Source organism: Sprattus sprattus (genome assembly GCF_963457725.1).
Source record: "Sprattus sprattus genome assembly, chromosome: 5".
Classification (NCBI taxonomy): Eukaryota; Metazoa; Chordata; class Actinopteri; order Clupeiformes; family Clupeidae; genus Sprattus; species Sprattus sprattus.
Genome location: NC_137924.1, coordinates 35,550,897 through 35,571,480, shown reverse-complemented (window position 1 = coordinate 35,571,480; position 20,584 = coordinate 35,550,897). Strand labels below are relative to the sequence as shown.

The 20,584-nt window shown below is 43.2% G+C and overlaps 2 protein-coding genes across 2 annotated transcripts; one reads left to right on the top strand and one right to left on the bottom strand.

Annotated features, from left to right (window-relative positions):
- Window positions 1-328: 328 nt before the first annotated feature.
- On the bottom strand, window positions 329-6,074 carry naa40 (N-alpha-acetyltransferase 40, NatD catalytic subunit). Its single transcript, XM_080839923.1, has 8 exons — window positions 5,756-6,074; window positions 4,537-4,632; window positions 4,350-4,402; window positions 4,152-4,247; window positions 3,594-3,752; window positions 3,307-3,390; window positions 3,086-3,163; window positions 329-1,388 (listed from the first exon to the last, which is right to left on the bottom strand). Exons 1-8 carry the CDS (start codon window positions 5,759-5,761, stop codon window positions 1,244-1,246), a joined length of 717 nt encoding a protein of 238 aa, XP_080696049.1. The 5' UTR covers window positions 5,762-6,074; the 3' UTR covers window positions 329-1,243.
- A 5,724-nt stretch (window positions 6,075-11,798) lies between these two features.
- Window positions 11,799-18,910, top strand: rcor2 (REST corepressor 2; the record flags this gene model as incomplete). The annotated part of the gene is made up of 12 exons (XM_080840015.1): window positions 11,799-11,921; window positions 12,091-12,147; window positions 12,320-12,400; window positions 12,577-12,629; window positions 12,903-13,064; window positions 14,510-14,634; window positions 14,729-14,795; window positions 15,273-15,506; window positions 16,215-16,292; window positions 16,391-16,448; window positions 17,608-17,828; window positions 18,551-18,910. The coding sequence occupies exons 1-12, from the start codon at window positions 11,801-11,803 to the stop codon at window positions 18,908-18,910; spliced, it is 1,617 nt and encodes a 538-aa protein (XP_080696141.1). The 5' UTR covers window positions 11,799-11,800.
- Between the last annotated feature and the right edge of the window lie 1,674 nt (window positions 18,911-20,584).

The following is a 20,584-nucleotide window of genomic DNA, read 5'->3' as shown; positions in this document are numbered from 1 at the left end:
ATTTGCGCTTGTTTCTGCCCACAAATTCATAATGCATTTTTCTTTCAAGGCGAATGCTAACATTAATTTCCATTTTGTAAACTATACACTATAGCGGTTTCAGTCTTGTGGACATGTTGGAAAGGAAGTCTGTACCACTGTAAATTTGAAACACACTGGCATGACGTTAACCTGATGCCCTGTGGCATGCAAAGTTCACTCCGCTGCAGGCTGATATTTATGATGAATCCTTCAGATTTAACATAGAAATCATTAAATCAAGGAAATTATCTTTATTTGCAACATTAAAATATAGCACGTAAGAAATCCAAATGACTAGTCCCTTTCTGTACCAACATCAACACACAAGACTCATTTAATTTCTCCTCACCTTTTAATTTTACGTCTTTCTCCAAAGATTAAGTAGTTTTTCTGAGAAGGCAAATAGAATGAATATGGCAAACACGGGAAGACATTTGAACATAAAACAATAAAAGCATGTGAAAGTAAAATAGAAAATGTACACACCTAAACTAAATGACCTTTGCTCCCATGCCACATCTCAACCACTTCATCAAAATGTTGAAACATCAACACACCTCTCCCCAAAAACACCTGTTTATAAAACGTTTCTAGGATTTGAGTTTGATTTCAGTGACCTGAGACCGTTTGCGTGTCTTAACAGTTTACCATGTAGAGTAAGCTGATGTACTCACTATTTACCATGAGTCTTGTAATACTCAAACTGAAGTAAAACTCAAGGTTACCTACTTAAATAACCTGTTTGTATATATATATATATATACCCTGAAGGAACTTCACAGAGAAGCAGCTATGAAACCCAGTGTGGCAGAGCACTGATTATACAGACCCACGATCACACTCATCAGCTTTCTTGACTACATTTGTTCAGGGTTCAATTTAGAATTGAAGTCACCATGCTGTTTCCTGAGGAGAGAAATATTGAACTAAACTGCCACAGTAGGTCTAAATTCCTGCAAATATTCTAGCAGACCTACAGAATATATGGACTACATAATTGAAGTTTTTTTTTGCAAAGTTGTACCAAAAGAGTGTTTAAAACCAAAGCTAAAGCGCAATATTTGTGAGGGTAAAAATGGCTGCATTAGGAAGGAAAAAGACCACTTTGGAGATATGTTTTGGAAGGAGGGCGTTCGAACGGGGTGGGTGCAATGGTGTCTCTTGGTTAGGATGCGCAATGAAGAAGCAGTGTGTATCTGAGTGACCAAACAAAACACTGGAACTAATGGCAGCAGCCGCCACAGTGGCCGCCTCCATGCGCGTGTCCCGAGGCCTCGCCATGTTTTGTCCGCCGACTGAGAATCTCATAGGAACAGTCGTCTCCACAGCAACCAGACACACTAGGCGAAGTGTCATCGATCTCAAACCTGAATGGAAGAAAAAAAGATTAGGAGAAAGAGAAGCCAACATCCACGTGTAAAATGGTGGCTCTATACTAATCACTAATGCCTTAGTTTTTGGTTGAGGATGAGTAACCAACATCACACATGTAAATGGCGATCACCCTGTTGATGGTACAGTGGTTAACGTTGCCGCTCTGCTCTGAGCAGATGACTCGAGTTCAATTCCTAGCCAATGCATTATGCCTATGTAAGTCGCTTTGGATGAAAGCGTCTGGTAATTTTAAACAGTGGTTCTATGCTCATCACAGATGCATGCATTTTGGTTTGAGGAAAATGTAATGGGACTTGTCAAGTGCTTTCACTTAAAACACAATAGAAACCAAAAGGGCTGCAAAACAGGACACAGTCCTCACTATCTCCCTAAAGGGCATTCCAGGTTTCTATGGGAACTCTCTCTCTACTACTGCCTCTAGACTTAACTGAAAGGTAATGTACAGGTTCTCACAAGCTCCAAAACGTTGCAACAGCCCAACGGTAAGCACTGGTTCAAACATGTGAACGTGCACATGTGTGCAGTGCACCCACCCACCCACGCACGTACACACATCACTGATTCACTCACATTCAAGACACACAAACATGAGTATACTGTAGAGAAAAAGCTGATCTGTGCTTGACCATGAGATGGATAGAACCAACATCTGCTGGGGAACATTTCAGGCACGTCTAGTCTCAAATGTCCTTGTGGTACTTTGTAAGGTCTTACCATTAAACATATCTTTGGACTGCAGTCCAAGAGACCAAGCAAGATATGATCGTTTTAAGTGTCGCATGGATGTTTAAGAATCAAATCCTTGTGGATCACCAAGTGAACATCATTAGAATGATCATCATAAGGATCTGCACTGATCCTCTGAGTAACGCTCATCGCTACGGTCAGGTGATATACCACACAGAATTTTGGAGATCTGTTGCGTTTCCCTGGGTTGGCAAGTCGATTCTTTTTTTTGCTACACACACACACACATAGTGTTAGCTTGCTTCCTGAGACACAAAACTAACAGGAATTGTGCACGACATGATGTTGCTGCAGGACATCCTTCTCACAACTGACATCTTCATGCTGATATGGGCACAACTTCTGTCAAATCTGTCTAGCTACTTTCCTATTAAAGCCCCAAGAGGAATAATTCAACGGAGGCACCTGAAGCCTACAGGAGGCTTGTCGTACTCGTGAAGGCTCTCCTTTATCCACACTATTAGGAGGAGAGGTTTATTCTAAGATGGCAAAGCTAATGACAGCCCATTCTCCTTTTGTGTGGTCGGCCCAGGTTGTGTGCTGCATCACAAATCCTCAAACCTATTTCCTATGTCCTTTTATTGCCCATCTGCCATCATGTGTCTAGTTTGCGACAAGAATGGAGACAAATAATGGGGATTCCTACGGGAGAGCAAACATTCAAATATGCCACAGGAGACCTGTGTTGCAAATGCATATCTTTTGAGATTTGATAGAGTATTATGCACTCATTCTTTGTTAAGATAATTTCTTTTTGACTGATTGCCAACATTAGCTGCCACAGAAAACAAAGGCACAACAACAGTGGATAAAGTGTTTTCAAACTCTCAGAACATGTCTAAAATCAAACCATATAAAATGATAGTGAACTCCTATGCATAGCATATAGTGCAGGTCATGAGAGAGATGTGGTATGGCTCACTGTAAGGCTTCTCTGAAGAACTGGTACGCCCCGTGGTTGTGTTTGAAGACTGTCAGCATCACTTTCTTCATCTGCGTGCTAAGGGAGAGTAAGACTTCTTTTAGAATTTTGTTCTGCATTCTCATAATCAGTCCATTTTGGCACACACTCTCTGACATAAGCTACAAACTCTTAACATTTCGGACTCAGAAACTGTTCAAGGTATAGTCTTGATTGCGTACCTGTTGGCGATGAGTTGTAGGATCTGAACTAAAAATTTGCCAAGCCCTTTCCTCCGTACTCTCGTTTCCAGCTGGATCTCATAGCTGTAAAAAATAAATTCCATTAATATATATATATACGTATATCACTTCATTGACCAAACTCAGAACAAAATGATGGGACCTTGAATAGCATGCAGGTCAATAGTCTCGTCAGCTGATTCATTTTCAGAGTTTTCATCTTAGACTTAATGCTGAACCCAATGGCATCATCTGAAGACCACACAAAAGAGAACGCATACACTCACCAGTACAGCACCTCTTCACCACACTCCACATCAAACCGGAAGTGAGAGAAGGCCATGGGGGCTGAGTCCGCATCACAAACCAGAAGGTACCATGCTCTCTCATCCTTCATCTCCTCCCTCTTCTCTCTCTCCTTCCAGCCCCACTCACTCTGCTCATAGCTGGGTAGCAGCATCAACACAGCAGGACAGTGCAGAGCATTAGATCACTGACAGTTTGTGAAATGCTGTTATCTAAGGGACAGTGTGTTTTCTTTTTCAATACCAATTGAATCTATTCACTTTCATTTAATTCAAAATGTTTTGTATCTTTTTTTTTGTTTTAACATGTTTTAGAACAATCGAACGTAGTGGCAGGACCAAACTTGTGACCAATAAATATGCCAAATACAAAAGGATAAAGACTTAAGACATTTAGCAATACTGGCAACTTGAACTGCAAGTAAACTTTACCAAGGCTAGGAAAGAAGCTAGTTTTGGGAAATACACCCATACCACTCCCCAAAATTCATCCAACCATTCATTCTCTCAATTTCTCCCACTCATTCCATTTGTGCTTACAGTGTCTGCATGTTGGCTCTGGTCAACTCATAGGCCCACTCCACTGTGAGGGGAGGGAGAGCAGAAACCCGCTTACATTCAATCTGCAAATTCAACCTATGGGGTAAACAGGACAAATCATTATTTTAAGTCAGACACGGTATCAGTGCTGCACTGGGTACACAATAGAGATTCTTTCTGGTCAAGGTTTACACGTACCCATTTCTATCAAACTTCTTGAACACCGGTAATGCAGAAAGTGGATCATCAAGCTGAAAATATAATAATAATAATGATTTTTACAGAGTAGTAAACACTTTTACTCTTTACTTGTTCTATTCTATTTTTGTTACAGCTTCACTTCCACTGCAGATCCTCTGTTGGTTCATGCCAGTATCACACACACCTTGTTGGCTGCCTCCACTTTAGCACACACTGCATCCATGGCTGCCCTCTCCTCGAGGCGTTTCTGCTTCTTCTCCTTAGCTTTGCCGGACTTTCTCTATGGAAATGAAGGAGGAAGGGTCAAGGACTAATGAAGAGATGTTAGACATAGCAAAGGGCTATTTCGCATGGTTGACCTTAGTGTTTGCCGGTCCACCTCCTTACAAGTTTTTAAGGACAACATTCTACAAGGGGACGGTAATGCAGATGATTGCTACATTTATATTGGACAACAACATAGTATCTGCTTGCATGGCAAGAGAAACAATACACTCGTGAGCTTAAGAGAGATACTACTAATTGCTAATAAGACGACATTTTAATAATAATAATTATTAATAATAATAATAAACACCGTATTGTCATAACAAGAGGAAAAAAGGGGGGAAAATACTGGAGAATGAAAAAGTTGCACAAACGCGCAATAACAGTAAAGTAGCCTGGAATCACTCATGGCCTGCAGGGCAAACGCACGTGCAAGTAATGGGCAAACTTTTTAAGGGACTAATATCAGTAGTGAATCATTAGACCACTTTCTTTCTTGAGACGGTGTTTGTAGTTATAATTGATGTTTGGACATTTTCACTTATAATTACACAAGATTCCAACAGCTTGACGATTTCCCTACGCTTAAGAAAAAAACAAGGTAAATTGCAGCCACTGCTTCCTTGACTAATGCACGGAAGTTTGGCTTGCTAGCCAAGTTAACCTAGTTCCTCCACAAACAAGAAAATACGCATTCGTGAAATTCTCTACAAGCAAAGATAACACATTGAACGGCTGAATTGTAACATCTTGGCAAAACCATGATGGGCTAGCTTGTTTTAATCGCTAACCTTTCATCATCTTCATCGATTTCTTCCTGACAACAAAACCAAAATTTGACTGATAAGCACAAAGTTATTTTTAGAGGGAGAGTAAAAACTCCTTGAGCAAAGTTAGCAATGCATCATCACGTACGAAACAAGTAGGACGATGGTGTTGCGTATTTAAGTGTCTAAATATTTCCACTGCAACTACCTTTCGACATTGGTAAGGACACCCCACTTTCTCTCCATCACAGTGACTTCTCATGGATCATGCTTCCCTACGCACGGTCTTTGTTCGAACGCTGCTATTACTCACCCTTCTACCTTAACCAGCCTTAAGTCAAACAACAGATGGACAGAGAAGCGACTCACCCCCATATTGAAGTATTAAACGACCACCTTGAAGAAATTGTCTACCGTTAGTTATTTTCTTTAGATCTTGGCCAGCTTGCTGTAAATCAATGTGTGAGAGGGGCTTGTTGTGAAGATTGATAACAATGCTAGCTAGATGCTAGCTAGGTAGCTAACAAAGGCACAAATAACCAGTGGATCACCAGTAAATCCACTCGCGACTTTCACGTATATCGATGTTTACTTTTTTCGCCAGATTGGCGCCAAACCGCGGGGACGAGAATTACGTCTCTAGGCTCTACTCCCTCTCTCCCTCTCTTCTTTCCTCCCTCCCTCTATCTCTTTCTTTCCCTCTCCGGCTTCGTGCAGCGACAGCTCAGGGAAATGACGACATGGGTGCCAGGGGTCAAGCTGTCTTCCAACACTTCCTCTTGGTGTCAGTGCATTCTAAATGTCTCGGTTTAAAGATGTTCTGATCCAAATACACTAATATATTTTATTATGTTCGTTGATAAATCTGTTATTAACAAACACTATGTAGACTTAAGGGACATATGTTGAAGGCAGTCTTTTTTTAACGTGCAATGCCACATCCAGACGTCAGCTAAAAGGCCAAGAATGGGGAAACATAGGCTACATAAGCTACATTATAGGACGAGGTCAGCAATGGCAAACCATTTACACAACAGTATTTCCTTAGACTGCATGTTTTTCCTGTTTTGTTTTAGACTACTTGCCACCATCATGTAGAGATCTGTCAGCATTTCGAATGAACCTATAACCGGAGGGCGGCTGCAGGAGTTTTTACTTTAAGGGATATAAGATTATCACAAATGTAATTTCTAGACTATTCTTTCAGCGATAACTACGACAGTGAGTCTGTTTTCCTGGCCGACAAGAAGAGGTGGGGGATATCAGACAACATTGGCTATTGTTGATATATAGCCCTATTCAATTCCACATTATAGCGCTCATCAGTTGTCTTCATTCATCATTCGCATAAGCATAGCGCTTGTTATTCGTTTTGCATTTTGATTCATCCAGCTTTTATATTATTGGGCACATCCTGGTAGATCTACACCTTCGCCACATCCGACTGTGTGTGACTTGCATACAAGCTATTGTCTAGGCTATGCAACATGTTTGCCATTGGCTAATAAAAGAGACAGGCGAAATAGTTTATCGAAACTGAAGTATATTCTAGCCACCGGTGTGAAACCAGAGCCTATGTTGCCCTATGCTTCTTGTGAGTGCCCCCTGTCCCTTGCTCGCAAATGGTCGAACGCCCCGCCCCGCCCGTGTCTTTTTATAACATTTCTCCCAACAGAAAAATGTTTTTTTTAGGAGAGACATGGAAGATCTTGAAATCAACGCTTTGGTGGACAGGATCTTGCACATCGCCACCGCTTAATTTGTGGTGTATTTGGCAGCTATACTTGTCTAAGAATGAGAATACATACAATCTGAGGACACTGGCCTACTTGGTGTCCTTGGCTTTAGTAGCCTAATGTCTATAGCCTATTTTTTTAGAGAGAGATTAGGCCTTCTGAGACGGGTTAATCATCGTGGAAGTTGCAAGTCTCCTCTCTTTATGAGCCCCCGCGTCTCCGCATTATATATCTCCCCGAAATATACAACAGGCTCCCCATTTAGATCGTCTAGTCTCCATTAAAAGTGATATTATAGGGTCCGACTAACACATACATTAAAGGAGGGAGAGGACCTCTGAAATAAGAGAATACTAGAATAATTGAGAGTGAGGAGAGGAACCGACGGGGCTTACACAGAAATATGTAGAGATGGGCATGGTAAACGAAGTGTGGATGTGAGAGGTAATTAACTCGTTAAGGACTATATAAAAAAGGATGCAAAAAGGAGACATATGGGAGGAGTCCGGCTACAAGTGCTAGAATGTCAGCCTGAGATCTTAACAAACCCCTTCTCAGTATCTGAATATTGTGTAGAACACACACACACACACACACACACACACACACACACACACACACACACACACACACACACACACACACACACACACACACACACACACACACACACACACACACACACACACACACACACGATGAGTCTGCCCATCTGCCAGTGTATTGAATATACGTTTGCAAAGATCTCCTTATCCCGACTCTGAATCTCATCAGGCCCTTCTGCTCTACTGGCATCACAACGCCAAACATCACATGTAGCCCATCATGAAATCAGTTGCTCTGTTCATAACGAATAATGAATGGTCAAGCATGTCTTTTTCTGTGGTAAATAAGGGTAAAGGGTTTAACGTAATGTATACATTTATAGACGTGTAGACTGTCGCATGAACCAAATTCGTTAACATTCGCCTTTCGCTTTTTTCAACTTGCATAGATCAGAAGTCTGGACGACCTCAGCACCCCAATGCACATCTGACGAATCCATCCGCAGACACCGGAAAGGACCCCCTGGCCTAAATGATGTATAGCCGATAGCAGGGTATATCGTTGATAAAGCAGATATCACATGTTAAGTCATGAACATGTTTGTAGCACTCTTTAGCCCACCAACGGTAGCCTACATCGCAGCTTAGAGCTTACCCTACTACATAGAAAATGGGGTAGCCAACCATGTTCACATGAGATCCTGTTTTATCATCCTAAAATAAAAGACATTCGAAGTATGGTGAGACAGGCCTAATCTTGTTCAGCCAGAAATATTTTCCTGCTAAAATAATGTTCCATCTATGAAATATCACAAGGGACTATTTTTCGGATGCCGAAGTTTGTGAGAGATGAGCAAGAGACAGTCGCGGAATCTCCGCACGATTACAGGGTGTTATTCGGCACTCGCACACGGGTGAGCTCTGTGTTGGAGCTTCTATTGTTGCGTACCGGGACGCGTGAATTGGAACCGATTAAATAAGTTCGCGTTTAAATAATTTTCGGTGGGCGATATCAGTTTTTGGTGTGGCAGACAATTTCTGCCCTGAGATCAACCACTTAAGTTTTTTTCAGGGAAATATCCATAGAGACTGCAAGCTAGTGAGCTATCCCGGCTTGCAACTACAAATGTTCAACGACAGCTAGCCAACAACTGGAATTGGAGGACGCAAGTGTGGCTACACACAAAAGGACTGTGACTTGTAAGAAAAAGAAACAAGAAGAAGTAAGGAGATGGAAATTGTAATTTATTTTCTAAAGAAACCCATTTAGTTATTGATGTGTAGCCATCCGCCGGTTAGGTTCGAACCCACGTTGATTTGAGTGTGTCTTCGGTATTTATATGTATATTAAAAAAAAAAAAAAAACATTCTATCGATGGCAGAGAAATTGATGAATGGAGATTGAATCGGAGGCACTTCTAGGCAGCTTTAGACTATCAAGAAGTTTAAAAGTGAGCAAAGTGGCATATCCTAGAATTTATGGGGAACTCTAGAACCTCGATTCATTTGGACAATCTCGCGTTCCCTTCTTTGAGGTAGTTAATATAATGTGACTCAGTAGTACTCCCGTTCTCACATGTTTAGCCATTTCGAATAGTATTGGGAAGTGTTGTATTAGAAGTTTGCTCCTCTGTGAGCTATTCTTATTGTCGCGTCCTCATCAGTCGAAGACTTATATTTAAAAATAATACAGTCCTGAATAGATAACTCAAAGTTTTTGTAACCTATTCAAGTAAAAAAAATCGTGAATCGTTACAAAGTGTAGAAGTTCACGAATATCTTGTAGACTAATCTTGTCGGTTGATTACTTGTATGACCTAAGGAGCCCAAAATGCTGGCATCACTTTTTCACGTCACAAGGTGACGAGGTTAGCCTAATAATGCATTGCCTACCCACCACTGGTAAAGCATCACGGGCTAGATAGTGCGCTGATAACCGACTGTTGGGGGTATTGAGTCCATTGTTAGGAGGAAGGAGCAGGGTATGTCAGTATATCCTTAATGCGCAAAATTTGAATACATTCTATGTTTTAGCCACAAACTGAACACGTTTGATAAGTAAGTTTGACAATTTGAAGGGTTTTTGTCAAAAGCGCAGTCTCCGTTACTTTGTGCGGAATAGGACAACTCCAAACAAAGGGTGCTCGCTCATTGTTAATTGGACAACGACGGTCAGGAGAGTAGCTGGTAGTGCATGAAGTTGTGTCGTACAAGAGTTAAAGAGCAAGGTGGTGTAACTGGGAAGTAAGGACATGTCGACTGTTTCTTTAGATATTCGCATTGGGAGGGGTTTCTTGTAAAGTGCCAATAGTCTATGATAGACGTAAGTTCTAACAACTTGCCATGTCGAATCCAACTGTCAAGATTGACGCCTGATGGCCATCACACAAATTGCACTTCAACGGCAAATGTTAGTTGCCTCTCTTGAAGAAAGATAGGGTGTATTCTTTCCAGTTTGGGTTTGCTCTTGTCCGTTAACTTGACATTCTAGTATTGAAATTGTATGTTGTAGATGTGTAGCTGAAATGTTTCTCAAAGCAATAGGCACAGGAGCGGTTTATTGTTTGCTTTCTCATGCAGTACATGATGATTTTTTATTTTAAATGACAATTGTGAAATATCGTAGCATCTTATCATTTTTGTCTGGTGGGATTCACAGTTACATTTATACCTGATTACTAAACTTACAGTGCATTCAGAAAGTACTGACACTTTCACCTTTTGCAGCCCTTTTGTCAATACAATTGGTTGAATTCACAAAGGGAAAACCGGATTTTAGATACTTTTGCATTAAAAAAGGAAAAGAAAAACACAGCTAAAACAAGATCCACCCTTTACCCACTACTTAGTTGTAGTACCTATGGCAGCAATTACAGCCTTGAGTCTTTGGGTATGATGCAACAAGCTTCAAGGTCAGGTTGGATGGGGACCGTTGACAGAGAGCGGAGAGATGAGAGTTCAGTTGGGTTCAAGTCAGGGCAACTCAGACATAAGCCACCACTGCATTGTCTTGACTGTATGTACCATGGTCCTGTTGGAAGGTATACCTTTGGCCTAGTCTGAAGTCCTGAGCACTCTGGACCAGGTTTTCCTTAAAGATATTGTTAAAGACATCCTTTAAGATACTTTGCTCTATAAAAAAAAGATACTTTGCTCTATTCAGCTTTCCCTCATCCTTGACTAGTCGTCCTGTCCATGTCACTGAAAAAAAAAATCACAGGAGTTGAGCAGGTGATGAGAAGTGCCTGTGTTCCTCCCGACATGACTCTCAGAATTGGGGCCAAACAGTTCAAACTTTGTTTCATCAGACAGAGAATCTTGTTTCTCATAGTCTTGGAGCCCTTTAGGTGCTTTTTTTTTAACAACTCCATGCAGGCTTTTTTGTGTTTTTCAATGAGGAGAGGCTTCAGTCTTTCCACTCTGCCATTAAGCCCAGACCGGTGGAGTGGTAGTAGTGGTTCTGGAGGTTTCTTCAATCTCCACACAGGATCACAGAAGCTCAGCCAGAGTGATCAGATTCTTTGTCACCTCTCTCATCCAGGGTCCCCCCTTCTCCCCGATTACTCAGTTTGGCTGGATGGCCAGCTCCAGAAAGAGTCCTAGTTGTTTTTAAACTTCTTCTATTTAAGAATTATGGAGGCCATTGTGGTCTTGGGAACCTGCAATGCCTCGCCACAATTCAGTCTTCAATCAGCTCCGCAGGCAGTTCCTTCGACCTTATGGCTGGGTTGTTGTTCTGATATGTATTGTCAGTTGTGAGAACTTATATAGACAGGTGTGTGCCTTTCAAAATCATGTCTAATCAGTTAAATTTACCACAGGTGGATTCCAATCAAGGTGTAGAAACACCTCAACGATGATCAAAAGAGTTGGTGTCACAGCAAAGGGTCTGAGTTCTTATGTCAATGTGATTTCAGTGTTTTTTCTTAATACATTTGTCAAACATTCTAAAATCCTGTTTTCCCTTTGTCATTATGGTGTATTGGACTGATGAGGGCTGATTTTTGCATAAGGCTGCAACATAACAAAAAGTGTAAAAGTGAATCTGACTACTTTCTGAATGCTCTGTGGCTGTGCTCTGATACGGTGGTGGTGTAGGGGACTGAACTGACTCTTTTTTTTTTTTTTTAGGCATGCCCTCTGTGATGGAGCGCTCCGGATCGGGGGTTTTGTCCCGAAGCAGGGCCAAAACAATCACCAACGGTAACAGCCATCATTCTGAAGAAGAAAGCAGCGATGAAGAGCATGCTCATGGTATGTACACACACACAAATTTTAACTTTAATTTGTATTATTGTGGTTGGTTTGCTCTCTCACACTCATGTTCATAATTGCATTACTAGCATAAGACAAACAATGGGAATGTTTTTCATGTTTCATGACGCATAGCTCTGTCTTTCTATCTCTCATTGCACTCCAACAGACAGTATGATCCGAGTTGGGGGAGACTACCAGGCCCAGATCCCAGAGTTCCAACCAGGTATGAGTTTGGTTTCAGCTTTGGACACACGACACAACTTGTAAAGTCCGACCAGATAATGAGTAGCGTAGGTGTCGCATGCAGACTGAACTAAGTAGATCCGTTTTTAATCACCACGGTTAACAGGATCTATTAAGATGTGTTTCACTCTTGATTTTGTTCACATTAACAGATAGCATGACGAGATTCACAGAGAAAGACGAGAGGAGTATGCTGGTCTGGTCTCCCCATAGCCTGGTGTCTGGTGCCATGTGTAAGAAAAGAAACACATTCCATTGCAGCTTTAATGCTAGTCTAATGCTATACAATTTGAACAGCACACCACACACACACACACACACCCACACACACACACACACACACTCAGATTTGCTTCACAAGATGTGTTCAATTTATGTGTAACACCAAAAATCTCTTTCTTCCCCTCAGTGGATGAATATATTCTGATGGCGAAAGAAAAGCATGGATATAACATGGAACAGGTGCGGTTCACCATGACTCTCACTGACTTCAAGCCAGTGTGGCTAGCAGAACTTCATTTAGCTACTTTTTGCCAGTTGAGTTTAGCTAACTTTGACTCTTCTCTATACCCCCTCTGCATTGCTATGACAATACAAGTGCATACATTTTGGGTAACACCAGTTGAAAAGTTGAACTGCTTAAAATGCAATGGTCATCATGTTGTAATTATGTAGGTTGTTCCAAATAGACTATAGCTTGAGCTTCATCATTCCCTTTCTACCTCTCCTCTGTAGGCTCTGGGCATGCTCCTGTGGCACAAGCACGATGTGGAGAAGTCACTGGCTGATCTGGCCAACTTCACACCCTTCCCAGAGGAGTGGACCGTGGAGGACAAGGTGCTGTTTGAGCAGGCCTTTAGCTTCCATGGCAAGAGCTTCCACCGCATCCAGCAAATGGTGAGAATATCCCCCTCAACCCCAGTAGTGTCTGTGGAAGACTGACACACACACCCTCAACCCCAGTAGTGTCTGTGAAAGACTGACGCACACACAACCTCAACCCCAATAGTGTCTGGAAGACTGACACACTCATCCCCCTCAACCCCAGTAGTGTCTGTGAAAGACTGACACACACATCCCCCTCAACCCCAGCAGTGTCTGTGAAAGACTGACATACACATCCCCCCCCAACCCCAGTAGTGTCTGTGGAAGACTGAAGCGTGAAGCGTGAAATATACTTCTGACCTTCTCCGCCCTCGAAAATAAATGGGCGGGTGGTCTGATTCAGAAGGATTTGATCGTACTTACAGGCCCTATACACTTCTACGACGGCTGTGGGTGCTGAAAGTAATTTACCGCAGCAATAATAATTATAAGGACGGCAACAGCGCTTTAAAACGACGTTTTACATTATTCAAAGGTGAAAGATTAAAGGCAAGAGAATCGCCAGGTGTAGGCAACCTTCTCATTATGCGTGTGTGTTTGTAATACAATGGTGTTGGCTGTAAATAAACTCCACTTTTGACAATAAAATAAAATTTCCGTTTTTGACAATAAAATAAATCCCATTTAGGATAACAGCCTTCTTACTATGTGTGGGAGTTTGTTTAACAGTTTAACTGTGCAGGAGTTGTCCCATTTCCCATGGGGCTTTGCTCCGACCATTCTACATTAAGAAACAAATTAAATCGCTGGCCAATTTATATTTGTGGTCATGAAAGTTATGTAACGTCTGAATAAAAAGAAATTGATCAAGATAGGAGGCTAAACAAAAATCAGTAGGCTGGATTAATGAAAGTGAGTTCGACACACACCGTGAGTGAGCTATAGATAGACAACAAGTGTTATATATATACTGGTTGGAATCAGCTGGAACCAGCTGTTGGAGAACTTGGCGATTATTTTCTTTTATGAGAGACATTGACTCGGTGGGTGATGATGTCGTTGGGAAATAATGTCGTTAGTGGACCAATCACAGCCAAGGGGGTATCCGACTCTCCGACTCTCTACGAAAAGTTAGAAAAAAGCGTTCCTCTCCGACCAGCTCTCCGAGGGCTCGGATGGGCGTTAACACCTGGGTGAAGGTGTTGCCAAGGCGTGCCAAAGTGTCCCTCTACGACCGAATCCGACAAGTAAAAATCGGCCTTAACACACTCATCCCCCTCAACCCAGTAGTGTCTGTGGAAGACTGACACACACACTCACTCCTATGTTTGCTCTACCACCTTACAGTAGAGATTAGTATGTTATACATAAGTAATAGTAGAGATAAGTATGTTGAAGGACATAAGTTTGTGAGAAGGATCGTGTTGAGGGAGCTGGTGTGTCATGTTTTGTTATTCAGTAAGACTAGTTTGTTTTGCTACTCTAGTGAATGCCTCTATGTGTGTCTTGTGTTCCAGTTGCCAGATAAGCTGGTCTCTAGCTTGGTGAGATACTACTACTCCTGGAAGAAGACTAGGACTCGGACCAGTGTCATGGACAGACAGGCTCGCAGACTCGTCACCAAGAGAGAGAAGGATGACAGGTAAGAGAAATGAGTGTGTAATATACGGCGTGAAAGACAATGTTGCACACCAGTGTTAAGTAACTTGACTCCTGATCATAATTATTCTTTTTAGCCACGATGAGGTCGAGGAAGGAGAGGCCGGGAGTGACAGCGACTTTGAGGTCGAAGCAAAGAAAGAGGTGCGCTCAGACTCTTGACTGTTGGAATGTTTGGAGAAACATTAGTGATCAAGTCATTTAGCATGTAGATTTGGCTCCTAATGAAGTGGTTTTGTAATGTCTGTTGTCATGGCATTTGTCTTAACATTCCATGGGTAAATGATTCGGACAATCTGTTTGTCTTGCGCTTGAATTGAAAGGCAGTTCTCCAGGGCCTTAAAGTACCCACCAAGGCACATTCAGCACTGAAGGGCAATACTTTGTGCATATCCTTGGCAAAATGTTTTTACATTTTGTAATTTTGGAGTTTTGTACAAAACACTTTTGGTCTTTTGGTCACAGACAAATGCAATGAAGTTTCTCCCTTCCACTTTAGCCGTATTGCCAGTCTATGCTGTGCCCAGAAACGGTTGAATCAATATCGGTGTCTGGGGTTGAATCAATATAGGTGTTTGGGGTCCTTAATAATATGTGCCCTTGTTTCTTCTTTCAACACAGACGGCAAAGCAGAGCTCGGTAGGCCCCGGGGAGTGGGGGTCGGGGCGATCAGGCCCCATCCGGAAGGAGAACCAGGGGTCTCAGTACCGGCACCATCCCCTAAGAGCCCGTCGGCGCCCCCCAAAGGGTATGCACTTGGACCAGGAGGACCTCCTCACCCTCTCTGCATCCTCAGACACAGGAGTTGTGTCCAACCGGCAGCTGGACACGCTTCTCGTCTCCCTTAAAAGACAGGTACACATATACATTTACGATCTACAACACAAAAACACCTACACGTTTTTTGAACAAGTATAGTTTTTTTTTTCTTTTGCAGTGATTGAGAATCTGTGAGTCATTGTTTGGAAGTTGAGCCTTTTCTGTAAGGTTTCCATGGTCTCTCATAAGAGTACTTGTACATACTGTGGGTGAAATAATTTCACTGAAGTAACTGCCAGTGGTCTTCTGGGTATAAGACAAGTGACCCCTAGTGTCCTTCAGGGGAATAGATTTATTTAGCTCAAGAGTATTTTTCCAAGCACCTGTGTGATAATATATTGGCCTGACCCTCTCACAATGGACAATTACAGAGCTTGAAAGGATAGTTGTGATGGAAAGACCTACCATCATTGACGACTCAGATTTGTATATGACAGGACTTGAAGTTGCAGTAGGTTTTTCCAGTCTGAGTGTGTCTTCTATAGGGGATTCCCTTGTTTAGTTGATGGTCAGTGAAAACACATATTCCAGTCTCCCTCCTGCTTGTATGGATAACGTTGTGATGCCAGTCTCCATGGTGCACTTGTGTATGCTGAAGTAGAGGACAAGAAAAAGCAACAACTAAAATGTAATTGAAACTGACCACCACACTAACACAAGCTGTAAAAACAGACCATTAGAGACTGTCTCTTTTGAAGTGAGCCCTACTTCACCAGCTTAACCATTACCGCTCTCCCATTGCAGGTCCAGAGCATCAAACAGGTGAACAGCACTATGAAGCTGGGTCTCAACGAAGGCATCGACACCGTCAGGCCCAACGAGGTAAAATGCTGACATCTCTCATAGCTGTGGAGACACACTCAGGCCTGTATGTGGACCACTTGCACCTCACACCCATCCTCCTCTCTCCTCCACTGCAGGCCAACCCTAAGATCAACTCACGCTGGACCACAGAGGAGCAGCTCCTGGCTGTGCAAGGTGAGTCAGCCTGTCTCTCGTCACTTTGGCTACATTTGGATGGGAGCGAGTGAGCACCTTCCAGTGGGTGAAAGGGCTGTCCGAGGTCAGGCCAGTCAGGACTAGATTAAGCAGTCAGTGGGCCTAAATATCGGTGGCTATAGAAGGCTGTGCAGACGGCTTTCCCTTCAAAACATAAGGAGCCTTTCCTGGCCATGAGATGGGCATCCACACCCCTAGATGTGTGAAACACCAGCATCATCATAGAGAGTTCTGTGAAGTGTCTTGTTTGTAATCTATTCCGTCCTAAGTACCTGTGAAACCTTGTCTGGGAATTCCCCGCCCCTTCACTGCATTTCATTTGCTCAGTTAGTCTGGCGAAGTACTAAATGGAGGTCCACTTCAGTCACGTAATTGGACACGCCTTTAACCAATCAGACCAACGATACTATACAACGATACAACGATCGGTAATAAAGCAAACACATCTTTTTTTCTGTCTGAATTGTTCCAGAGCAGGTTTCTGTTCTATTTTCAAAGAAAACTGGCCTTTGAAATCATCCAAGACAGCCGCGAGAGCAGTATATAGTTTTGCTGTGCTTTTCTCTTTGCTTTCGCTTTTGTCACGTAGACGTGGTTATTTTAAATCCGCCAATGGCGCGCCAGGTAGCCAAAAGACAGTTTGTGATTGGTTCCAGAGATTCTGGAAATGTTGAAATGAACTGCTATCCAAAGTTTGCCAGACCCACTTCAGAGGCAAAATCAAATTGGCCGGAAGAAGAGGGGCGGGACTTTCCAGACTATGTGAAACCCACTGCCTCATGTCTTGATGCAGTTAAGGCCTTGGTACACACTCAAAGTTCCCTGATGTAGGAGGCCAAACTGATTTAAAAGGCCTAGCGCATTACTGCCTCTGCCACTTAAGCTGGGAATGGAAAAGGTCACTGTCCCCACTGAGACACTGTGAGCCTCGAGGGTGGTCAGTTCTTGGACAGTTCATTTTAGTAAGCTGCTGTGACGGTGAACCAGTAGAAACTGAACAGCAGACAGAGAGGTTAGCCAGAGCGCTCTCCTGTTTTAGATTTAGCAGGTCTTCACCAGAGCGCTCTCCTTAGGGAGATTTAGCAGGTCATCCGGACAGCAATGTGTAACCGCCTGCCTGGTCGTCTTTCTTCTGCAGCAATCCGCCGTTACGGGAAGGACCTGGGTGCCATCGCTGAGGTGATAGGAAACAAGACGGTGGCCCAGGTCAGCTCGTTCTTCAACAGCTACCGACGGCGCTTCAACCTGGACGAGGTGCTGCGGGAGTGGCAGGCCGAGCAGGAAGTACTTCTGGGCAGCGCGGGTAATGCAGAGGCCATGAAGGAGCTGAATGGAACCGCAGGAATGGAGGAGGAAGATGTGAGTGGAGGAAAATGGAGGGTGTTAATAGATGGAGAGGGATGAACAACAAAGACCATTTATGAAAAGTCTAAGGGAGATGATTAAACTTAAATTTGGCCTCATAGAATGGGTGCACTGTAGAATGATTCACAAAGTCCCCCCCCCCCCTTCTGAGAATAAGCACAATTATTGCAATGTGAAGGGGTATTTTTTTACAGATACTCAGTCAAGTGCCAAAACACTTGAAGAAGGACCAGGGAGACAAGGTCAAAGATTTGTAAACTTATGTAAGCCTAAGCTCAGGAAGTTACTGACTGGTATTGAAAAAGGCATAACATTTCTACTAGGCAGATAGTAAAGTTAGCATTCAGTCAGCATTCTTCAGCTAGGAGAGGAATGACAGGTGGTGACGATGATGCAGGGAATTCTAATCTACGCACAGAACAGACAGCGACGGATTGTTTACTTTCTGACTCTGCCCTTCTGAGAACCATATGAGGTAAAAAAGAGCACTACCTGCTTGATAACCAGGGAAGATATTTATGGCAGGATTCAATTTTCTGAGTGGTTCGGGTCCATCACTATATTCTATGGAAATAAATGACACAGGTTTTCAACTTAAATGCAGTCATTGAAACATCTGGAATCCAAGCATGATTGCATGTTAATGAACTGAACCCATCTGTCTGTCATGTCCTTCCTTCCTGTCCATTGATGCATCTCTGTCCCTCTCCTCCTAGATGAAGATGGACACCTCCTCCCCTCAGTCTCAGTCGGGCACCCCCTCCCCCTCCTCCGGCGTGAGTTCCGGCGGCCCCACCAAGACCCCTCCTCCTCTGACCCAGCCCCCTCCACTGCTGCGGCCTGCGCCACCCTCCGCGCCCCCCAGCCTCCTGCGTCAGCCCCCACCCCTGCAGACCAGGCCGCTCCAGAACCGCACCCCCCACAACCATCCTCCGCCGCCCCTCATCCGCCCGGCCGTGGCCGCCTCCGGGCAGCAGGCGGGCCTGCGGAGCTCACTTGGCTCAGGTGCACCCGCGGCTGGCCAGCTGCCCCCCTCTCTGGTGGGGCTGAAGGTGGATCCGCCCCAGGCCCACTAGCAGTGTGACGGGGCAGGTGCTGGGGGGGGGGGGGGGGGGGGGTTGGGTATGGTATGTTAACACACACATTCATGCACTCAGAACCACGCTCTAACTCAGGCAAGTTGAGTTCTTTCAGATCCTCTGAATCCTTTAAATCTTCCACTTAACCTCTCTGCCTTTCTCTCTTCCGTCTTCCCCTCCGTTACACATCACTCCTTCTCCTCCACTTCGCCCGCCATCTAGTATTCTCCACACACATTCTGCTTTGAAACTGGCCACAGCCTCAGCCATGGCCTGCTCATTGCAGTGATGGCAACAACCCCTCACAGCCTTCACGTGCAGAGAGGAACCCATCCTCTCACATCATGCACTCGCTTAGCTATTTCCATGGTAACCACAAGGTGGTGTTATCAGTTTCAGCACCGACCGTCTTGGGGACCTTCCGTGACCCCTGCCAAAGCTGTTCAATCAAAGAAGACAGAACTCGTAACCAAAATGTCCTCAATACAACCCAAGCCTTCAGAGCTATACACTGGATAGTCATGGACGTGAAGGATACCATGACAACAGGCTTGAGTAGACCTCCCACCCACAATTGCCACCATGTATCACTATGGCAACAGTTGAACGTGTTGAACTGTGTACTGCAAGGAGACACATGCACAGCGTTCCAAAGTGTGTCGGTCATCAGGAAAACGGCAAGTGTGTGTGAGCCTGTGCGTTAACTGACACTCGACATAGAAGAGCCATGTACTGTTAGTATTACAATTACAATACTGTAAGTGATACAATTGTCCCTGTGTTTCCTTTTTTAATATATATTTCCTTGAATAGGTTTTCGAAGCTAGGTAGTCTAAGTTAGTAGTTACATAAGTTTATATTGACTAAGCACTAAAATGACCCAAACTACTTGATTTCATTGTGTACACACAGACACTAATAGATTGCCTGTCCGTCTGATGGCCACAGATGGAGATGCCAAACAGCTGGTTGTAGCTGGCCTGTTCTCTAGACTGCTTATTTGAACTCTTTGTGTGAAGACTGTTTACATGTGAAACTGGAATTGCTTGTAATGTTGAGAAACTTTTTTTACTTTTCTTTTTTGTTTGTTTTAGAATAAAGAGACATTGCCAAATGTGTGTTTTTATATTATATGGTGTTCATGGATTTTCTTACCACCTAAATCATGCCATTCTGAAGGAATAGTGAAAATTCTATTCCCTAATAGCCCGTTGTATTCTATGCATCGTGTTTGTTTCAGGTAGGGCAGGTTTCTGTGAACCTGTAAAAAAAAAAAAAACTGATGCATAAATGTAAACAAATGCAAATGAAAGGCCTGAAACAGATAGATGTGTAGAATGCCTTATGCTGTCAGAATTGAATCATTTTCAAGAACTATTTTTGGAAATAAAGGCTTCTTAATGTTTTTCAGATGCAAATACTAGCCTATTTGTATAACATCTCAAATGAATCATTATATAGTCAGTTGAAAGACAAACACCCTCTTCAGTTTTACCTCAGAAACAGGGTATATTTTTATATTCCTTTATTACAGTTGAGGAATCATACCAGAGGGTCTAGTGTGTTTGTGAACTTGTAACGGAGACGGTCAGATCAAAATGATCAAATGCATTTGAAAAGACATCAGAAGGGGAAAGCTAGTATCTACCAGCAGTCAGATAGAATTTAAAA